Source organism: Perca flavescens, chromosome 5, assembly GCF_004354835.1.
Source record: "Perca flavescens isolate YP-PL-M2 chromosome 5, PFLA_1.0, whole genome shotgun sequence".
In the NCBI taxonomy this organism is placed as follows: domain Eukaryota; kingdom Metazoa; phylum Chordata; class Actinopteri; order Perciformes; family Percidae; genus Perca; species Perca flavescens.
Window position 1 is genome coordinate 30,774,624 of NC_041335.1, and position 21,872 is coordinate 30,796,495.

Consider the following 21,872-nt stretch of genomic DNA (forward strand, 5'->3'; position numbering starts at 1 on the left):
CCTTTAAATACGCATTTCTTCATTTTCTAATTTACTTTGAAAATGGGTTGAATCAATATTTATTTCATAATAGCAAAATATTAAAGTCTTATCAGATATACAATGTACAGTATTAGATCATTTCATGTTAACTTGTTTGCAGTGAATGCAAATGAAAAGGTTACTCTCACCGGACAATAACTGAATGTAGATTGTGGCAAATTGCCAGAATGGAAGATTATTCACATTATTTTCATATTGATAACAGTACTGACTGACTGTCACAAGTACCAATTAAAGAAAAGTAAGCTTACTGTTATGGCCATAATGTCTGGACTGTCGAAACTTTCGTTTATGATAAAGATATCTAGGCCTATACTATAAACCTAAATAATTGTAAGAAATGTAAATAAATGTTTGCTGTACAATTTGCAGAGTATGTTTCTTTCTTTTTCTTATTTCCTCCATTTGAGAGTTGCAGGTTTGTCATGAAACGTCATAACATTTTACACATCTGTTCCACTCCTTAGTCTCTCCTAGCTCCTGTTGATTCATGATTTCACCAGTTTCATTTTAAAGCCAGTCGTGCTGCCTGTAATATGAACACACGAGGGAGCTCTCTGCCCAGTAGAAACAGCATTTAAAAGCATTTTTTAATGAGTAGCAAAGCTTCAAGTAAAAGTATGGCCCTGTGCAGCAAAACAGGGGTTTCCATTACTGCCAATTAGCTTAGTTTACGAATAACAATGAGGTTGTAAAGATTTTCTTTGTGGATAAAATAAATAAAGAGGCACTTCAAGTAACAACAACAACAAACTAAAATAAATACAATTAAAAAGGTATAGTGGAGGATTTTCTTTTTCCGGGTGGATCATCAAGACTATTGGTCCTCCTGGTTGTCAATCATTCTGGTGCACGTCCCTAGCTTTCAGGTGTATATGTGTTGTGAGCTTGAGCTACGGTTTCAGCCATTCATTGAAGCTTTTGGGAGAATATTTCACACACTGGCGTGCGCTAAAAGCACAGGTTGGGCTTCCCACTGATGCCTCAGTCGTGAAGTTTCTACTCCACAGGTAAAGTTTGGCATGCTATTTGGAGAAATCCATTTAAAATCACTGCTAGTAAAAGTTGATGTAAGCTATGATTAGCGATGCTAGCCCTGGCACAAGTCACGCACACACGGTAAACATCTCAATTTGTGAAAAAGTGCAAATCTTCTTTTGGAAAGTAGGCTTGTATGAGCCATGCCGACAGCAACTTGTAAACAGTGCACTCTCGTGCACACGTTTAATAGGCGTTCCCTCTCGGGAGCAAGCAGAGTGTTGCGCATGTGCATTTTTTCAAAAAGTACAGAGGGCGGTTCTTTTCTAAAATTCGGGAAAATCCTCCACAATACCTTTAAGATAAGACATAAAAGCTCCACAGGGGAAGTGCAGCCACAAACTCACATATTAAAGCAAAAATAGTTTTGCACACTGTGTTGAGTGAGTTAGCCTACATTCATCAATGGGTTGTTGTACTCACCCGTCTGAAGATGTTCTGTGAGTCTTGAGCACCGCAAAGTCCTCCACAATGTGCTTCAGGATTCAACTTTAAGCAGTCCACTCGACCTCTCTGTCCCACTGTGGTCCCTAATTTAAGGTAAATGATATGAAGAGTCACCACTGGAGGACCCACCACGAGTATATTAGCCCAATGATATTAGCATTTAGCATGTTTAGCTAGCCTGACAAGCCAGACCCACATCATGATGTTGGGTCTGGGATAGGGTGACCATACGTCCCGGTTTGACCGGGACAGTCCCGATTTTGAAGTTAATGTCCCGAGTCCCGACAAAAGCCTGTCGGGACGCTAAAATGACTCTAATGTAACCGTGCAACTGGCCGGCCCGCTCGACTCTAATGTAACCGTGCAACCGGCCGGCCCGCTCGACTCTAATGTAACCGTGCAACCGGCCGGCCCGCTCGACTCTAATGTAACCGTGCAACCTGCCGGCCCGCTCGACTCTAATGTAACCGTGCAACCGGCCGGCCCGCTCAAGTCTAATGTAATCAAGCGGTGTCTTGGTTCTCGGCAAGTTTGAGTTATTAACCGAGCCTTGTTTCTGGTGCATCTTAGAGGATTGTGTTCACGGCGATTCACACATTATCGATGGGGAAGTACAGTACATCACATACAAATACACGTCATGTTATCTTGGTAGTTATGTTAAGTTAAATGTTAGAGAAGTTAATGTTGCTACGTGGTAGCTAGGCTAGGCTGTCACAAGGAGACCGCGCACCAGGCTACTGAACGAGACCGTAAGGACCGTAACCGAGGCTACTGCACGAGTCTATATTCAAACGGGTGTCTAGGTTCTCGGCAAGTTTGAGTTATCAACCGATAGCAGAAGCCTTTATGTCTCGTGTATTTTCAACGTGCACTTGTTGGTGACACATCATCGCGGGTGTGTTTGATTTTGGTCACTTTGCTGCTGGCCGGGTGGTGCATTAACCAGTGATTTAATTAAGGTTGATTAAGTTCTTGAGAAAATACTGTAAATTACTGTAAGTGAACAGACAAAGGACAGGAGCCACTGCATTGATTCATAAATATTATATGTACAAAATATTGTTACAAGCATATTCAAGATATGTCACATTAGAATGATAACTACTTTACATACATTTGATCAGTCTTTATATTTCACAGTACATACATGAAAAAGATCACAATTCTAGTTGACTTTGTGTACAATAAATACATGCTCTGCTCGTAGGCTTATTTCTTTTTTCTTCTCTTTTTTTACAAACTTAAAATTAGTTTTAAACAGAGTGCAAGCGTTCAGTTGTTACTCCAGCTGTGGCCATTGTAAAATAACGTGTACCCTACTGTGGACAAGCATATGTTCAGTTTTATAAAGCAGAATCAAAGACAAAACTCTAAACTAGTTTCCGGACTATCTTATCTAAATGATCCAAAACATCTGTCCGCAAACAACTCCCCCAAAAAATGTGAAGACAGTTAGTTGAACATGGCTCGCTGAACACTTGCGTTCCTTGGCACGTAGTAAACATATAAGAGTGTGGATCAAACCCAGTTACACATTAGTCAATTGAACAACCTGTCTGCATGTTTTTTTTTCTCATCTAGGTCCAAGTTTGTAGTGTGCCTAATGCAAAGACACCAATCAGTTATTTATAAACATGTGATTGGTACATTATGTGATTGGGCATGCGTGGCAAGGCTGTGGCATCGGAAAGGGCTTTTGTTCTCATCCAATTTAAAACTGTAAAAATCTTAAAGGTCCATTTCTGGTCCTCCATAAAGGTGTTCACACTATTTAACCCCTGGAAACAGGTTGCCAACTTTTAGATTGTTCCCATTCAGAGCAGGTCGACAGTGTTCACAGTCACAGTTAAACACTTGGCAAATCAGAAGACAAAACCTCTGACACTGCATTTCTGCTCAGTCCAGAGAAGCTGCACTTTGTCCGGCAGGCCACAGTCCAGAGGTCAGTCAGATACTTAGACTATTATACCCATAGTTCTTTGCTTCTGAAATAATTTTTTTTTTTACTTTACAAGTCAGTGTTGTAGAACTCATTCATGTTTTAAATCTCTCTGAATCCTACAGAGTACGGTGACTTAGCTAGCCAGCTTTTTTATTTTGCTTTATTTTAAGGCTACACAATTCATAAGTGTGTCATCTTTCTTTATTTTTAAGGTTTTATATTTTCAGTCTGGAACAAATATTACCAGAAGTTCATCACTATTGGGCAACACACAATAACAGCATCTTGACACACTTCTTCTTTGTTTTGACTCAACAGAATATGCCTGTCCTACAGTATTTTACTGCAGAAACTCTGCAGAAACACTGCCATTTTATAACATTCACTTTCTGGATTGACATAGTCTGACTACTTCTTTCCAAAGATGCATCAGGTTCTCAAGTGTCATTGCTGTTAATCATGGAACACATGATATGCCCAAGATCCTTTTAAAAAGGACCATAAGATGTTTTAATGTCGCTCTTTTTGCTCAAGTAAAAACTTAAGCTCATGCTAAGTATGACATTGGTTCATTTTAATGCGTTTTTTTTACTCTAATTACCATTTCTTTTGGAAAAACCGTGTGTTGGGATACCAGAGTCAACAGTGGTTCCGATGTCATAAGATATTTGTGAGAGATCAAAAGGCCTCAGAGGCTCAAACAGTACAATAATCTAGGACAACTTCCTCCAACTCACTTTCATCTCATGTCATAGGTATTTATGATCATTAATTCGGTGCCTTGTTCACATCTTTTCATACTGTATGACAGAGACTCAAGTACATTCATTCCAGTGAATCTATGTTTGGTAAAAAAAAGATGTGGCTTAGCATCTCTGATGGCCAACAGATTACAGATTCAGTTTGCTACAGACGACCAAAATAGTCCGTCATCAGAATCAGAAGATGAAGAAGATGTCAATAGTTTTTCTCCAATGAACTTGATAGTTATGATATGGTGCTGAGTATATTCTTTTTCAACATTTTTAGAAAGCATCTGCTTTCAAAATGTGCCCATTGAATTAAACGAGTATCTTTTCTAACTGTGACAAAGTCAACCTTGCTTGTGTCTGCCGTGTCTTTGGAAGGATGTCCTTCACGTCAGAGGCATTAGCGGTCCGTGTTTACTGAGGATGAAGATGACGGTGCTTGTTAACAACAGACAACGCCGCGTAGCCCTGACTCTAAACCCTGACCGTGATCCATGTCAGTTTCACTTTTTCCAACAAGTCCATGATCTTGAGTCAGTGTCTCTGCTCATCTGCCCTCCTCCACAGGACGAGTTTCAGATTTCAGCTTGATAAACTCCTTGGCCACCTCGTCGGCAGGCCGTTGGGACAGGATGCGCAACACCGTCAAGCCCGTCTCGTCGGTCTGAATGCGTGGCCCCAGCGGACACCAGCACACGCAGCTCTTGCGGTCAGCGACGTCACGCAGCTGAACCATGGCCATGCCGACCACCCGGTCCGCCCGGCCGAAACAGTAATCCTTTACTGTCACCTGGAGCTCGTAGCAGTCTGGGGATTCTTTACCCAGGACACTACGGAGCAGAAGGGCAAAATCAAAAATCAGCCTCTAATTTCACAAAAACATTTCAGCTGTAAGCGCTTGAGCTCATTTGGAACTCTAAGAGCTCTGATTTCAAACTCACAACTGGAAAGCCTCGTTGAACTTTGGCGACCAGCTGTTGTTCTTGGATTTTGTGGTGAACTTGCGCTTCTTGTCGGCCAGGAAGGGACCAATCATGGAGACGTCCACGAAAGGCCGGAACATCCCTGATGTCTGCCATTTAATGTCATTCACTGCAATGACTGGATGGAGAGAGAGAGGTAGAGATTCAGTGTGAATAGTGAGTTTTTATGTGCACAATTTGCATAACCAGTTGTCTGTTTAAAAGTTAGGAGGGCATCACAATGATAAAGTGGAACTATTTCTTCCCTTGCTTCTTTATTTCAAGGACCATATTAGTGATTTACATGTTTTATTATAAAACTATAAAGAGCCAATCCCTTGGCGTTACTGCTGACCATTCAGTCTGTTTCAGTTTATTTTAGCAAGTTAACTTGCCCAGCCTTGAGACTTAGGCCATCACATTTAGTCACTTTTATTAATTGTTATTTGGACTGCAAAATGCCTTTCCAAATAAGGAATCTTTTGAAAAAACATGTCCTTCTTGGTGCTAAATATGAGTCTTAGAAAATGTACCTTGAGGTGAGGTTGTCTCGTGACTTTTGTTCCAAATGTTGTTGCTATCAGGTATAAATCCCGAGCTTCAGATGTTAGTTTAAGAATGAATGCAGTAATACAAGGTATAAACAGTGTATAACGGTACAGCGGTAATGAGCAAAAACATGCGAAACCACTAGTATAGTCCTTTTAAAGGTAATTCAAGATTTGGTCCTGGATTTTAAAATTTGAATTATGATGAGGTTAGGTTTGGGACTGTATGTAGTTGAGAGCTTTAAGTTTGCAGTTAAAACATCAGGATTAAATTGTAAATGTTTTTGCATTTTGAACTTAGGAGTTTCACCTCTGACAATGACTTTGCGTTCCTTCCCAAGCATCATGTCGATCTGCAGAATGGCCTCTCCGATGGGCTTCTCTATCCCAGAGCCTGCCGAACACAACCATTAACATGATTAACAGCATCTTTAAACCTGACTCTCCGTTTTTTGTTTTATTCATCTTGATCTTATTGCTGCTGCAGTGACCTACTTTCTTACCTTACATTTCAGTTTTCAGGCACACTAAAATGTCCTTCACATTGAAAACACACATTTCTTGTATTGTTATAGTTATGGTGGACCCAGCCTTACCACTGTAAACTCTGCAACAGGCAATGATTAAGAAATATCTAATCTAAGAAATATCTAATTTAACCTTGTAAAAAAAATAAAACTGTGACTCTGTGCCTTGTTAATGAATAGAGTTAAGCAGCATTTCGGTGACTGGTGTTACCAAAAAAGTACAAAGACTAAAAAAAAAGAAAGTTTTAGTTTATTTTCATGAACCTCAAATATTGGGCGTTCCTCCAGTTTTCACTGAGGTATTTTTCTACAAGGAACACTACAAAGAAGCTCCATGGTTCCCTGTGGAACCCGGGAGACCCCTAATTCAGAGTGTGGTGGACTTACCCCTATCAGGTCGAATCTTCTCATTGCCAGTGATTCTGATGCCCATCCCATCATGCACTGAGAGGACAGGAAAGAGTGCAAAGGTTTAGGGCACTTTTTACACTGAAAAGCCTACAGTATAAACTGTACATGCAGTTTGTGTGTGTGTGTGTGTGTGTGTGTGTGTGTGTGTGTGTGTGTGTGTGTGTGTGTGTGTGTGTGTGTGTGTGTGTGTGTGTGTGTGTGTGTGTGTGTGTGTGTGTGATTACCTTGGGAGTGTTGTGTGGTGACAAAGGTCTTGATGAGAGCATCGGTGCTCTGGGAGTAGAGGGAGAGGGCGTAACGCAGTGAAGCCAGTTCAGGACTTTTCTCGACAAACGCCTTCTTCAGCCCGTTTCCTCCTGCATGGAAGTATTGCTGAAAGAGAAGAGAGCAAGCATGGTGAAGGTGAGAAATAAATCCTTTAAGGTAGCTCTAGATGAATAGAGTACTTTATTAATCCCACAGGAAAATGACACTGTTACAGCAGACAGATCACACATATGAATCACAAAAACAACACCAGGACATTCAAAGAAGATGATAAGAAATAAGTAACAAAAACATTTAAAAAAACTAAATCTTCACTGGAAAATTATTAATACTAAAAAAACAAGGAACAAATAAATACACACCATGATGGTGCCTGGTAATATGCTTAACATGGTTAGTGCAAGTCTACTATTATACTATATATTGGCTTGTATTTAAATGGCAAGATGCTTAATTGGAATGACATAAACATAAGTGCAGTGACTCTATATATACACACAGGTATGTACATGTATGTTATATAGAACAATAATGTAATATACAGAAATACATTTTGTAACAGAATACAATTTGACATTGTATGTTGAATATCTAAACAAAACATTATTATCTTACACGTTTGATATGCCAGCTGACATTTTCAGCGTTGTGTCTTGCTTGACATGTTAATGTGCAGCCAGTCTCCACCTACCTTGATCGTCTCCAGCCCTGCATCGATAATTATACACTGTTTGGGCGTCAAGGTCTTGGCTTCCCCACCTCCCTGCAGCAACCAGAGTTCACAGACCGACATTAGACAAACTTCCTTCATAAGAGCAACCCACAAAATAAATAAATCTCAACAAAACAGTGCCGCTTGCTTGCTGGTTTGTTCACTTGAATCCAGTAAGATAATAACCTGAATACATTTAACAGACCAATGATCCCTCATCTGTACATCTGCACAATTTCAGAGACTTGTACTGTGTGAGCAGCTCCAGAACAGCAGTTTTAATTTACTTTCTACGTCCAAATGTTACACACCAGCCTATCTGGTCTTCAAACTGCCTGCTTTGTGCAACATCCTGCAAAAACAAGCGGCCACCATTGACTATGACTCATTTTTTCTGCTAGAACGTGTGGTCCCTGTAGCAAGTTTTACTTCATCTCATGAATGTTTTGGGATTAGTTTTTAAGTAGCTGCTTGTTTGTTAGCAGGCTCTAACTAACTCTTGTCTGGCTTTAATAACTAACCACATGGTGATGAATAGTAAACCAAAATCCAGGCTTTCTAATGTATCTTTGGAAACATACAGTACAAGTTGCCCCTTTCTCTTCGCACTACATGTGTTACCTTGAGATTTGACAGTCCTTTAGCTGCTGTGAGGAGCTGGGCACCCTGCAGAGAGGAGGAGAGAGAAATAAGTAGATATACAGGATACAGTATGTTCATGCCTCATTCTCGCAATTCTCAGTACAAAAGACAAAATGCAGTGATTTAACGTGATTAACATATTCACAGAAGAAATCAAACAGGAGAAGACATACTTGCAGTCATCCACCACTAGGTTATGAGGGGTGGTAAGTAACACAAATGAATTGAAAAAATGTGATCATAAATTGTCATAGATTTAATAAACTTGATGACATTTTATTTGAAACAGTGTTACTCTGATAATCAGCTGTGCTACTGTCTGCTGTCTAAATTCATCTGTCTGAATTCATCATTGACAACACCCAACTGACATTTATCGTTTACAGCAAGCAATTTTTGCACCTTCATCACTTCAGTTTTTTCAATAACTGTACTTTTTCTCATTTCCACCCTTGAGGCCACTTTCCTTAAATTATACATTTTGTGTAGTGCATGATGAATGTAAGATGAGGAAAATGATGAAACATTGCTCCGTTGTCATGATATCACAACCGTTTTAATCAAATCAGCTTTAAATTAATCAAATCACTTAAAATGTAAAACTCAATTTTTCAATTCACATGCATTTCATCTCCTCAATTTTTACCAATTAATTTTGGTTACTTCCACCCCTCATACTAGGTGGCAGCAGAGCACAGCTGCAGATTTTACTGGAACTGAGCTATCAGATACTATATAACGGTACACAGCATATATCTGCAGATTTACTACAGTACCTTCCATTCGTTTTCATTAACGTGCAGAGGCTTTGTTGAGATATTTCAGTTATGACTGTAAATATTGTGTTCACTGTGATTTCTTTGTCAAATAAATAAATATAATTGTGCACTTTAGAGAAACTTGGTTTCTGCCGACACTAAATTCATGAGCTTTGCCACTAGAAGAAACAACAACAACAACAACAACACACAAACATGAATGTTTAACGTGAATGTGATTGCATGTGAATTCGGTCACTTTGTGTGTTATAAACTGTTGCTGTTTGACAGTCGATTTTCAGAAATTGCCGCACCAACAACAAGAGTTTTCAAAACAATGCCTGCCTGCTGCTCCATTACCAGAGGACATAAACATAATAGATTTTTTTTTTTTAAGGAAATCCATACAGAACAAAGCCCATAATTGACTAAAATGGCTTGCCATAATAAGTGTAGTTGATTTGTACTGAATGGGCAAAAACATGCTCATATATTGTCCTTAAATAGTTAAATAGTTTGTTTGTGGGCTTTTCTGTCATTGTCATCTGATGACTCTCATTAGTGTGTAAAGCTGGACTTGTGATGACTGTAAAGACATTTGACAGAAGAAAAGAAATAAGGAATATGGATTACTTATTATACAACTCTTTTATTATCTTGTGTTTGTGCCCTTATTCTTCTATCTTTGTGACCTAATGATGACATTTTGTCTGTGAATATCTCTGGTTCTGCTGCATTGATCCTCTAAAAACGTCCATAATAACTCTAATAATGTTATAGAAATGCAATGCAGAATTGATGAAGTACTCTTTGATTAATTAGGTTTCGGTTTTGTTTAGGTTTAGGGTTGGGGTAAGAAGTGCAGTTGTGACGGTTAGAGTTAGGGCTGTACTTACCAGGCTGTCGTTGTTCTGAGGCAGGACGATAGACCTCTCCAAGCTGCTCAGGACGATCTTCCACAGATCCTTCAGGATCCTCTTCAGCACTGTCTTCTCACAGATGTCCGCAAAGATACTGAGGCTGGATCACACACAACATCAAATATGTGAGCTCAAACTTGTTTGGTCCAACAGTCTTTGTTGTAGTGGAGGTCATTGTAGAGGGCAGTTTGCAAGCATTCAGTCGACCAGTTCTTTCATAATATATTATTTATTTATTTATGAGTGAGTGCTGTACAAAATAGTGAACATAATGACATAATGACATAATATATATATATATATATATATATTAGGGCTGTCAAAATTAACGCGTTAATTTTTGCGTTAATTTTTTAATATTTAAAAAAATTAACGAAATTAACGCAGCTGTGTTTACTTCATGTGGCGGCTGAGAAACGTAATACGCCTCCATAACAGCAGGCGGCGCTACTCTGTATTGTTGCCCAAGTAATGAAACCGGCATCTGATTGGACGAACGCGTCACATGGGTTTGTTTTCTCCGGAAATCCAAAGCCAGACTGTCATGGCGGCCGTTCAGAATACAATCTCATATTGTACTAAAATAGTTCACTGAAACATGTTTCTGAAAACATTTTAAGCGAGAAATAGGCTGTGCAGTTGCTGAATCTGTCTTCATTTCAGCTCAACAAAGGTCAGTTTAGAAGATTTTCGTCAGATTTTGAGAGACTAGTCACCTCATCCTGCTCGCCATTTCCGGGTGATTGCCGACTGCCCTGCCGCCGACTGAACATAGGCTCGTTGGAGATGAACTGCGCCTCGCCTGTAAAGTAGACGAGAGCAGGCGACAGCAGCCGGGGACGGTGACAAAAATCTGCTCTCAAGTCAGACAGTTTCTAGCCGTTTCCAGCAGCCTTCAGCAGGACTAAATAAGCCAAATTGTTGCTGCTGTTGTTCTGAAAGATATTAAACATTCTGAACTTAGCAGAACCTTTTCTTGTTTGGTTTTTTCTTCATATTTGCAAAGTTAAGTGATTTAGCATTTAAATATCCATTATTATAAGCTTCAGTCTCAATTTTAAAAAAGCGATTAATCGCGATTAATTACAGCAAATTGTGCAATTAATTAGTTAATTTTTTTTAATCGATTGACAGCCCTAATATAGCCCTAATAAATAAATATATATATATACAGTGGGGGAAATAAGTATTTGACCCCTTGCTGATTTTGCAGGTTTGCCCACTTACAAAGAATGCAAAAATCTACAATTTTAATCATATGTACATTCTAACAGTGAAAGACAGAATCCCAAAGAAAATTCCAGAAAATCACATCATATGAATTTATTAAAATTGATAACCATCTGATGAGGAAAAACAAGTATTTGACCCCCTGGACAAACAGCAAGTATTCTGGCTCCTACAAGCCAGTTAGTCTTTCTTTAAGACACAGCCCCAATCCGAACCAATTATCTACATCAAATATACCTGCCTCACCTCGTTACCTGTATAAAAGACACCTGTCAACACCCAAACAACCAGCATCCAACATCACTACCATGGGCAAGACGAAAGAGCTTTCTACGGACATCAGGGACAAGATTGTTGATCTGCACAAGGCTGGGATGGGCTACAAGAGAATCGGAAAGCAACTTGGAGAGAAAAGATCAACTGTCGGTGCAGTTATCAGGAAATGGAAGAAGCACCACACCACCGCCAACCTCCCTCGGTCTGGGCGTCCACACGAGATCTTGCCTCGTGGGGTGTCCCTGATCATGCGAACGGTGAGGAATCATCCCAAAACCACAAGGGGGGAACTGATGAATCAACTGAAGGCAGCTGGGACCACAGTTACAAAAGAAACGGTTGGTAACACACTACGCCGTCATGGATTGAAATCCTGCAGCGCACGCAAGGTCCCCCTGCTCAAGAAGAAACATGTACAGGCCTGCATGAAGTTCGCCATTCACCACCTGGACGACTCAGAAGAGGCCTGGAAGAAGGTGATGTGGTCAGATGAGACCAAAATAGAACTTTTGGCCTCAACTCAACTCGTCGTGTTTGGAGGGCAAAGAACACCGAGTACAACCCAAAGAACACCATCCCCACCGTCAAGCATGGTGGTGGCAACATCATGCTTTGGGGGTGCTTTTCAGCCAAGGGGACGGGACAACTCCATCGTATTGAGGGGAGGATGGACGGGGCCATGTATCGTGGAATTCTGGACCGACATCTCCTTCCCTCAGTGAGAGAGCTGAAGATGGGTCGAGGATGGGTGTTTCAGCACGACAACGACCCTAAGCACACCGCCAAAGCAACAAAAGAGTGGCTGAAGAAGAAGCACATCAAGGTTCTGGAGTGGCCTAGCCAGTCTCCAGACCTGAATCCGATTGAAAATCTTTGGAGGGAGCTTAAAATTGAGTTGCCAGGCGACAACCTCGGAACCTGAATGATTTGGAGGCTGTCTGCAGGGAGGAGTGGGCCAACATCCCTGCCGAAATGTGCACAAACCTTGTCACCAACTATAAAAACCGTTTGACATCTGTGCTGGCCAATAATGGCTTTTCTACAACATATTAACATGGTGTTTGTCCAGGGGGTCAAATACTTGTTTTTCCTCATCAGATGGTTATCAATTTTAATAAATTCATATGATGTGATTTTCTGGAATTTTCTTTGGGATTCTGTCTTTCACTGTTAGAATGTACATATGATTAAAATTGTAGATTTTTGCATTCTTTGTAAGTGGGCAAACCTGCAAAATCAGCAAGGGGTCAAATACTTATTTCCCCCACTGTATATATAAAATAACAAGATAAATAATTCATCCATTTTGGGTTAATATACCATCTTCACCCACTTCCAATGGGTTGTTTTGACCTGGAGTTAGTGGTATTTTTTATTTATTTATTTGTTTAAATATATTACTGATAGGTTATTTATCAAAACCACAATGCCGCTTCAAAATAGCCTCAGGAAGGAACTTGTTTTGGTGGAACATGTGTACGTTCAAAAGTTGTTTTATTCGTTCAACAGAAAACTCAGATTGGACAGATAGTCTAGCTAGCTGTCTGGATTTACCCTGCAGAGATCTGAGGAGCAGTTAACCATAGTCCTCACAAATCCAACAGAGTTTTAAATTCCAACACAAAGAAAGTGTAAGGTAATGGACATCTGGCTGAAAAGAAGGAAATACGGCGGAATTTCTGGCGGCAACAGAGCAATCCTGCGGAAGGTCACAGATATAAAGTAGTGCTATTAACCCAAACTGAGTCAAATTCGACCCAGTGGTCTTTAGTGTGTAGGTAAATAAGCGGAAGGCAAAAAAATCATGAACAACAATAATTTACATTAAAAGTTTGAGACCCTCTTGTGTCGTCGTTTGCCAGCAGCTTACAAAAGGAGCCACTGTGTGTGCCTCATGCTTTCACTTACTTCCCATCCAGGAACTCCATGAGGGGCCTCAGCACAGCATCAGCATCTGCCTCTGCAGTGTTGTGGTTGGGCGGGCCTTTGATCTGGTAAAGGATCTCAGCCATCTGACGCATGCAGCCATTAATACGAGTCTGGAAACTGGAGGGAGAAGAGATAGAGGCAAACTTAGATAAAAAAGCTTATGCAGGGCTGACAGAGGCTTGTTCCTCAGACACCCATGGAGTTTGTGTGTGTGTGTGTGTGTGTGTGTGTTACCTTTTGGCAAACATGGTGCTGAAGTTATCCAGGAAGGTGCTGAGCTTCACCTGCAGCTCATTGAGGATGTCAGCTGCCTCTATATCCAGCTGCAACACACACATAAATGAACAGGAGGAGAAAAATTATTACCCGTTAATTAAAAAATTCACAATCAGCTATATAAAGCCATTACTAGATATGCAAAATCCGAAATGTCAACTTGACACTGCGGTTACAATGTCTGCTGCATCCAGTTCTTCTGAAGCCAGATTTAGTTCTTAAAGGTCCCATGACATGGTGCTCTTTGGATCCTTTTATATAGACCTTAGTGGTCCCCTAATACTGTATCTGAAGTCTCTTTCCCGAAATTCAGCCTTGGTGCAGAATTACAGCCACTAGAGCCAGTCACACAATGAACTTTACTTAGTATGTGCCATTTCTGTGTCTGTAGCTATTAAGGAGGAGAGAGGGGGGGAAAGGTGGAGGGTGGGGGTGTGGCCTTGACCAACTGCCACTTTGCTCATTTGAAAGCCATGATGTCTCTCTCTCATGGGTGGGCCAAATTCTCTGGGTGGGCAAAGCAGAGAAAGGGGAGGTAACCTTGCTCCTTATGACCTCATAAGAAGCAGATTCTGGATCGGCCCATCTGAGCTTTCATTTTCTCAAAGGCAGAGCAGGATACCCAGGGCTCGGTTTACACCTATCGCCATTTCTAGCCACTCGGGGACCATAGGCAGGCTGGTGAAACGCATATTAAAAACACTCATAAAGTGAAATTTTCATGCCATGGGACCTTTAAAAATAGATTTAAATGGTGGTTGAAAAGGAAAATATTGTACAGTACATAGACATAATGTCTAGTGCAGGAACACATTTGGAGTGCGTAGGCAAGATGAGTAAGAGTTTGTAACACCAGATTCATTTCTCATGTCAATGGGTGAGACATTTCGACTACAGTGACTCAGAGATACTCAAAGTGACTTACAGTATGGGCGTATTTTGTGTGTGATGTGTATACAGATCAGTAAACAGGAAAGAAATTCTGACTAAAATGCAAATGACTAAACAAGAATTCAGCTGAGAAGAGTTTGTAGATATAACGGGAGAAACAGATTTCCGTTCATGCCTTTTCAAACCCATTCAACAGCGTGTGAAAAGAGAAATTAAAAAATATGAAGAGCACACCATTTCCTGAAGCTTAAAATTAACCATGAGAGGCTGAATATGATTTTGTTTTTTTATTTCAAGTCAAACTCATTTGACAGCAGGAGGCTGTCACTCCTTCCTCTATTAACAGACCTTTTTTTTTTGTAGAAAGCTAAAGTTGGTCAATAATAAGTCTTAAAAAAGTCTTGCAGCCTGCAGGACAAACTGGCCTTGAGGATTCTGGTACCAGACCTTCAATAAATCAGGGAAATACAGCCTGAAGCTCATTAGTATGCTGGACCTCCAGTATGCACCACATGTTACAAAAGCCAAGTGGCTAGACTATTGTGAGATAAGACATCCCTAAAGTATCTTTGTAGAAAGTATGCCATCTTTAACTGTGCAGCTGTGTTATTAGATAGAGGACGTTGGGCAAAGTGCCATAACATATAATTGGACAAAAAGAGGGCAGTGACTTTGAAATGACAGTGTTTTAGTATCTTGCAATTTAATTGAGAAATGTTGAGTGAATTGGAAGTTTGGACTGTCCACTCCACCCCTTCTTGGTCTGAATCCAAGAATGAAATGTACAGCTGTGTTTATGTGAACTGCAAGTGGCCAGCACAGCCAAACATCTTTATAGGCTTTTGGAGGTGAGTGTGCACTTGAATGTGTGAGGTGTCCTTGAGAGATGAATAAAAAAAACGGGCAATATAATAAGATCTAGTTAAGCCTAAAACTGGTGCTTACAACTTTGTACTTGGGATTCAAAACATCCGCTTTATGATCACATGCTAACTGTTATCCAAAATAGCAACTAGTAGGCTACTGTTTTCTCTTTTAGGTTAACTAAAAGAAGAAGACCAGAAGATGAGAAGACCAGTATCAATTCAATCTCACTACCGAAGGATGTGTTTAGCCTTTGCAAGCACAAAAACTGAAAGCAGCAAAAAACAACTAGTCTCTGTTAAAAAGAGAAAAAAATAACCTTCCAACATTTTCGAGAGGGGTCTGCCACAAAACCTAGTAACAGAAAATGAAAAATAATTCCACTTCTTTTCACTCAGAATGAGAGGGTAAACACTACTTTAACTGTTAAAAATGTAATAAAAAAACTATAATTGATATAAAAATTAAAAGAAAGCCAAAAAAAAATTCACATGATTTTTAGCTTTCCCTCCTATAAAAACACTATATTTGCTAGTTCAACATATACAATACATAATATTATATATAGTATTTCCTACATACTGTAAGACTACCGGGCTAATGACTAAGAAGAACAGCTTTTAAGAACACTAGCGCGCGCACGCACACACACACACTCACACACACGCGCGCATGCACACTTTTCCCACTAGAATAACAGCCTGAAATTAGAAATGTCCTTTACAGGTAATACATTTTTGTCCGACTCTCTTATCTTTCTCTACCACACAACTGTACCTTCTTTGTGGCAGCTGTGGCTTCAGTCTTCCCGGAAAGACAGAAAGGAAAGAAAAAAGACAGAAAAGTAAAAAGAAAAGTCACACAGTATAACACACACACTATAACGTCACAGACACAGGATTGTACATTATGGTATGCAGCAGGTAAAAATAGTCTGAGGGTTTATTTTGGGTATCCATATTGCCTGGTGGATTGAGTAATGGTGAGTGGGTGATTTTAATAAAATCTTTATGTTTACTGCCTCTGGTTTATTGGGATACTACAAGACAAAGGGGAAAACTGACATCACCTGTAGAAGTCTGATGTTTCACTGCTACGGTACTCCTGCACACTGACTTCATGCCAAACAGGAATTGTTTGGAAGAAAGTCAACTCATACAATGAATGATCAGATACTTAGCTAATTGAGACAGATATTTACATGTACTATATGGCTGGCCAAAGCTTATTTAAGGCTTGTGATACTAGCTCTCACCAATGCACACACTTGAGACAAGCAACTGCAACGTGAGCATCATTGTTCATACTATATACTTTGCTTGGTACTTTGTGTGTACCTAGAAGTATAAAAAGAATATGGAGTAGGCGTCAGATGACAGCAGAATCATCCCTTACTGACTTTGGATACACAGTTGCCATAATGCACATGCAAACATGTAATATATCAGCGCTCTAAGATGAATTAACTATCTTCTCACACTGCAAAAATGGTAAAACTTCAATGCAAATAAAAAAAGTGTACAAAAATTTTGATATTAGAAATATAAAAATACAATCCCAGATTTTGTTGTAGCTCCAACAAAATCCCCAAATATCCCCAAGGAATTTCCAAAATTTGAGACTGGCTCACATTTTTGGCTACTAATCATTATACATGCGACAAACATTGTATTCAAACACACTAACTAAATTACGACAAAAGAATTAATTAAAGAATCCAAAGAGAGTTTCCATTTTCATACGGTGCTTGGCTTTGAACAGCTGCATTGTTTCCTGATGCCTCGGGCCGGCTCAGCTTATACAAGATTGATTTTACTGTTGTACAAAATCTACCTACGGATGTTTTACATCAGTTTGGCTGTAAGACAGAGGGGTCTATTGTACCACGGCTAATAGGCTAATAGGCTAAATTCAGGAGTTGCATTTACGAGGTGGATCAGAGGGAAAAACTCTACAGGGGAAAAGGGAGATGATTGTGACAAACAAACCTTGTTAACTTCCTCCTTTAACTAGTCAGAAAAAAAAACAATTTTAAACATTAGACAGGTGTCCTCTACTGTCATGTTTCACCTTTTTCCAATATGTTCCCTGCATGAAGGGGAATGATAAGCCAACAATTTAATTGCAACAAACTGAGAAACAAAGTGAAATGACTAAGCTCAAAGAACAAAAAAAGCTTAATCCTGGAAAAAAAAGTATAAATTGTATCAAGCAGTGCTGCCTCTGTTTACCGCCAAATCACGTTTTTTGCTAAGTGGGGATTTATTCTTTGAATCGGATTCTGTGAAAAGTCTGAGTCAACATGGACAGCAGATAGTGGAACTATAGACAGGTCAGGTCCTTCGCTTTATTAGTAAGTCATACGCATCCCAAGGCTCACAAATATGGTCAAAAACAAAGAAGAATTCCGAGGTGCAGGTTTAAACTTGATTAGTAAATGTGTATAAAGAATATACATTTGTTATAACGTAAAAAAAGCCCTTATTACTGTTGTGCCAACATGTTTTATAGTCTGTTATAAATTATTTATTAATAAAGTTTACATACACACTGCTTATACACAGTAAAAGAGGGGATACCAGGATAGCTCAGTTGGTAGAGCGGGTGCCCATATATAGAGGTTTACTCCTCGACGCAGCGGGCCAGGGTTCGACTCCGAACTGCGGCCCTTTGCTGCATGTCATTCCCCCCTCTCTCTCCCCTTTCATTTCTTCAGCTGTCCTGACAATAAAGGCCTAAAAATGCCCCAAATAATTATCTTAAAAAAAAAATAAAATAAAAGAGGAGTTACCAGTTACAGCATAATGGCATCTCTCTGGTCACTGCAGCACTTTTCAATCATCAAACCATACAAACTTGCCCACCATTAACTTTGAGCCTGAAGTCTCAAGAAAAGACGTTGCAGGTTCAACCACACATTTGCTTTAGTCCAAATCATGCAAAGTGCATGTGTACATGTGGTTTGTTAGGTCCACAACAATATAACATTATATTTGTTTGCCTCACCTGTTCACTTGGGTTTTTTGGGCTTTGACAGAGAGGGGGTGAGCCTGGGAGCGAACCCTTTCTGTTGACCGCCGCACTAACGCACTTATTTTCAACTCACAAAGTAACTTTACATTTGGTGACTGCAGTACTAGCTGCATTTTACGTGGGGAGGAATAAATCATTGCAATGCAATCTTGAGCGTGTCACAGTGTGTTTATGCATCTCTCAGTGTTTAGTCCCTCGCGGCAGCAATTTGTTGGACTGCTTACAAGAAACACTCAAGAAAGATGCAGTGTGGGACCCTTTTACCAAATGTACAACCCCCTACTAGTAGCTATTTGTCTGCACCGATTGATCCCAAGATCTCTAAAGGATGAGGACGGTTATCTGCGTTTCAAGCACCCACCTGTTTAGTCTTTGTGTCCTCCTTGGGGCAAAGAAAGGAAAATAAAAATGTTTGAAAAGAAAGCCAACACCATTAATCTCTTTTTCTTACAAACAAACCCTTTCTATTGAATTAGCTTTAAAAAAAAAAAAGGCATATACAATGAAGTGAATAAATGGGTGCATTCAAAATAGAGATGGTCTGATACCGATACCAGTATCCAATACCAATACCAGTATCCAATACCGATACCGGTATCCGATACCGATACTGGTATCGGTATCGGCTCCGATACTGCCTAAAACGCTGGTATCGGTATCGGGAAGTACTGGAGTTAATGCACCGATCCGATACCATGTAATAAAGCCCTAAAGAAAATCTACGTTAAAGTAGTTTATTTATGTTCTTTTTCAGTTTATAACTGACTGTCATTGTTCATTGTTTGTGTTTGTTCATGTTTCACAAAGAGTTTAACCTGACAGAAATCATATCACATCCATACAGGGATAGTAGTATACAGTTGTTAAAACATAATAAAATATATGACACACTGATTTCGGATCGGTTCTTGGTATCGGCCGATACGCAAGTTCAGGTATCGGAATCGATATCAGGAAGAAAAAATGGTATCGTGCCATCTCTAATTCAAAATGACTAAAAAGATCAGAGGTCTCATTTATAAAACTGTGCGTAGGATCCTTACTATAAGTGTACGTACGCCCAAAAGCCCAAATTGGCTACGCCGAAAAAAAGTCAGATTATAAATCCGTGTACGCACACCTGTAAGCAATGTTCCCTTTTTAAATCACAGATTGACTACAAGTGTGCGTACATGGATCAACCTCTTATCCCGCCCTGTACACGCCCATTTTTAACCATAAATAGTCAATGCAAAGCACCTCGTGAATGCTGATCAGTATGTTAATGACCCTGGCAGCTGTTCTTCGTTACACCGAAACATGCCGAATCATGACGACTGGCAGAGAAAACAAACAAACGGGAATTGCTGGCAATTGAATTATAATTTCGGCCTGTTGTCGCACAGTGTAGGGAAACCGGATCTATAGACTACCTTTATTAATAAAATCTTCCAAAACAGCAGGCATTACGGCACTCTGGGACAGCTTCGATATACCAGACGTATATAATAAGATTTAACAGAACTATATATTATATCCAAACAAGCCTTAGTGATGAAGTTGAAGATTATATATAATATTTATTTAAAAAAAAACACTTAGCTGTCTGACATTTCCCTCTGAAAACAGCCGGTTTCACCCAGAGTGGCGAGGACCTGTATTTGGACCGGGATGGCACGGTTTCGGCGCGTTACCCTCTCTACTGGACCCAATTCAGTACATAGATCCAAGAGCGCAGCTATATTACTATTACAGCTATATTAGGGAATTTAAATCGGCATATGAGCCAGTCATCGTCATGGTCCCTGAAGTCTCTTTTTCTCCTGATTCTTCCATTACTGTCCTCCTGCAGGGCCAGCAGTGCCATCATGCAGCATTACGCACTGGTTCACTGCAGTATTTATATGTTTAGCCTACAACAATTTGTGATTGTTAACACCTTGCTAAAATCACAGCATCAACTAGCGGTATCCCCCACCCCGAGATACAATTTGAAGACGAAAGAAAGTGTAATAGGCAAACACACTTTTCTTCATGCAGGTTTTGTCACTAACGGTATTAAAGTTCGGACCGATAACGAGGACATAGAGCGTAACGATTGCGCGAGAGTTTAACGGCTGTATTTCCAGACTTTGACATTTGATGATATATGCACAGTTTTAAAGACAGATATTTAGTTATTTACACTGTGTTCTGCCATTATCTAATGGTAGGGTATTTGATGCTATCCTGTATTCCATGCAGTTGGGCCATCTCCTCCTCCTGCGCTCCGTATTGGACAATGTGACGGTGAGACAGCGCCGATTAAAAAGTAAGAATACATTTCTATTTAAGATTTGAGTTGAAGGTGTTTATGGAACAATTATCACTCAATTATCACTCAGTACAATCTTCATGATATGGTGTGACGAAATGTGCGTGAGGCATTAATACTTAAACATATTAAGAGTAGCCTAATCGTTATTCCCACATGTACTTTCTGCAGTCTGACTTCAGTTCACCACCTCACCATCTGCGTCGCCAATTCCTATTTTGTCTCCAAAATGTGCGTACGCATGGGTCAGAGTTTGCGTGGAGGACCGCACATTCTCCCGTAAAGTTTGTTTTTTATAAATCACAACCTTTGCGTGGGAAGTGGCGTACGCACATTTTCAGCCCCGTTTTGTGCGTACGCCACGTTTATAAATGAGACCCCTGATGTTCACAGATTACAGGAGAACGAGAGCAGATCTGAACAGATTCAGAGAAAACAAATAATAGATGAAGCCTGGGAGTAGAAAGAGGAGGTGAAGGAAACAGAGTGACTACAAACCAACCAACCTGCTTCTCTTTGTCTTTCTTTTCAGCCTGCAAGGACACACATTTATGAGTGAGCTATGGTTAGAAGCTTAAAGACCCAGTATAAATCCATGTTCACACATTCATTCACACGCTAACATCATAACCAACACACTCTTTTTTGGCTTTATTAGGTTCACCTTTCCTGTTAGCCTTCAGTCTCTCCATACAGTGACTCACATATTAATAAAGTGTATTGTTGCTTACAGGTGAGACCCTCATAGGTCCAACTTTGCTGATTGCCAGGTTTTTTATTGAGCTTAGAGGCTCACACCCCGCTCCGAGAGGTGATAAAAACACACCTAAAACAACCCTTGATATTTTAAGGGTACAAGGTGTTTTTCGGCCAGCGTTATGCATAAAGTACAGACGAGATTTAGAAAGTGTCCGTATAAACATTATCAGACAACTTTAAACACGGATCATTAGGGTCATTGACAGGCATGCTGTTAGCTGACCCCCTGGGATTTTAACACACTTCTGCAGTCTATCCTTGCAATGACCAAATCATTTCACTCATGACTTTCTCCTTTCTGCGCTTGAAGGTGTTGAGCTTGGAATAGTAAAATGTATGTTTTTTACTGGCGT

The 21,872-nt window shown here is 40.0% G+C and overlaps 1 protein-coding gene across 1 annotated transcript in view; it reads right to left on the reverse strand.

Moving 5' to 3' along the window:
* Nucleotides 1-2,641: 2,641 nt before the first annotated feature.
* Nucleotides 2,642-21,872, reverse strand: part of LOC114556266 (protein unc-13 homolog B) — a 78,552-nt gene continuing 59,321 nt past the window's right edge. Inside the window, exons 26-35 of the mRNA XM_028579176.1 lie at nt 13,638-13,726; nt 13,383-13,520; nt 9,945-10,068; nt 8,270-8,314; nt 7,628-7,699; nt 6,894-7,041; nt 6,646-6,702; nt 6,042-6,125; nt 5,163-5,322; nt 2,642-5,051 (exon numbers count right to left, since the gene is read on the reverse strand). Coding sequence (XP_028434977.1) covers nt 4,769-5,051; nt 5,163-5,322; nt 6,042-6,125; nt 6,646-6,702; nt 6,894-7,041; nt 7,628-7,699; nt 8,270-8,314; nt 9,945-10,068; nt 13,383-13,520; nt 13,638-13,726 — 1,200 coding nt within the window. The 3' untranslated portion in view covers nt 2,642-4,768. The remainder of the gene's footprint in view (nt 5,052-5,162; nt 5,323-6,041; nt 6,126-6,645; nt 6,703-6,893; nt 7,042-7,627; nt 7,700-8,269; nt 8,315-9,944; nt 10,069-13,382; nt 13,521-13,637; nt 13,727-21,872) is intronic.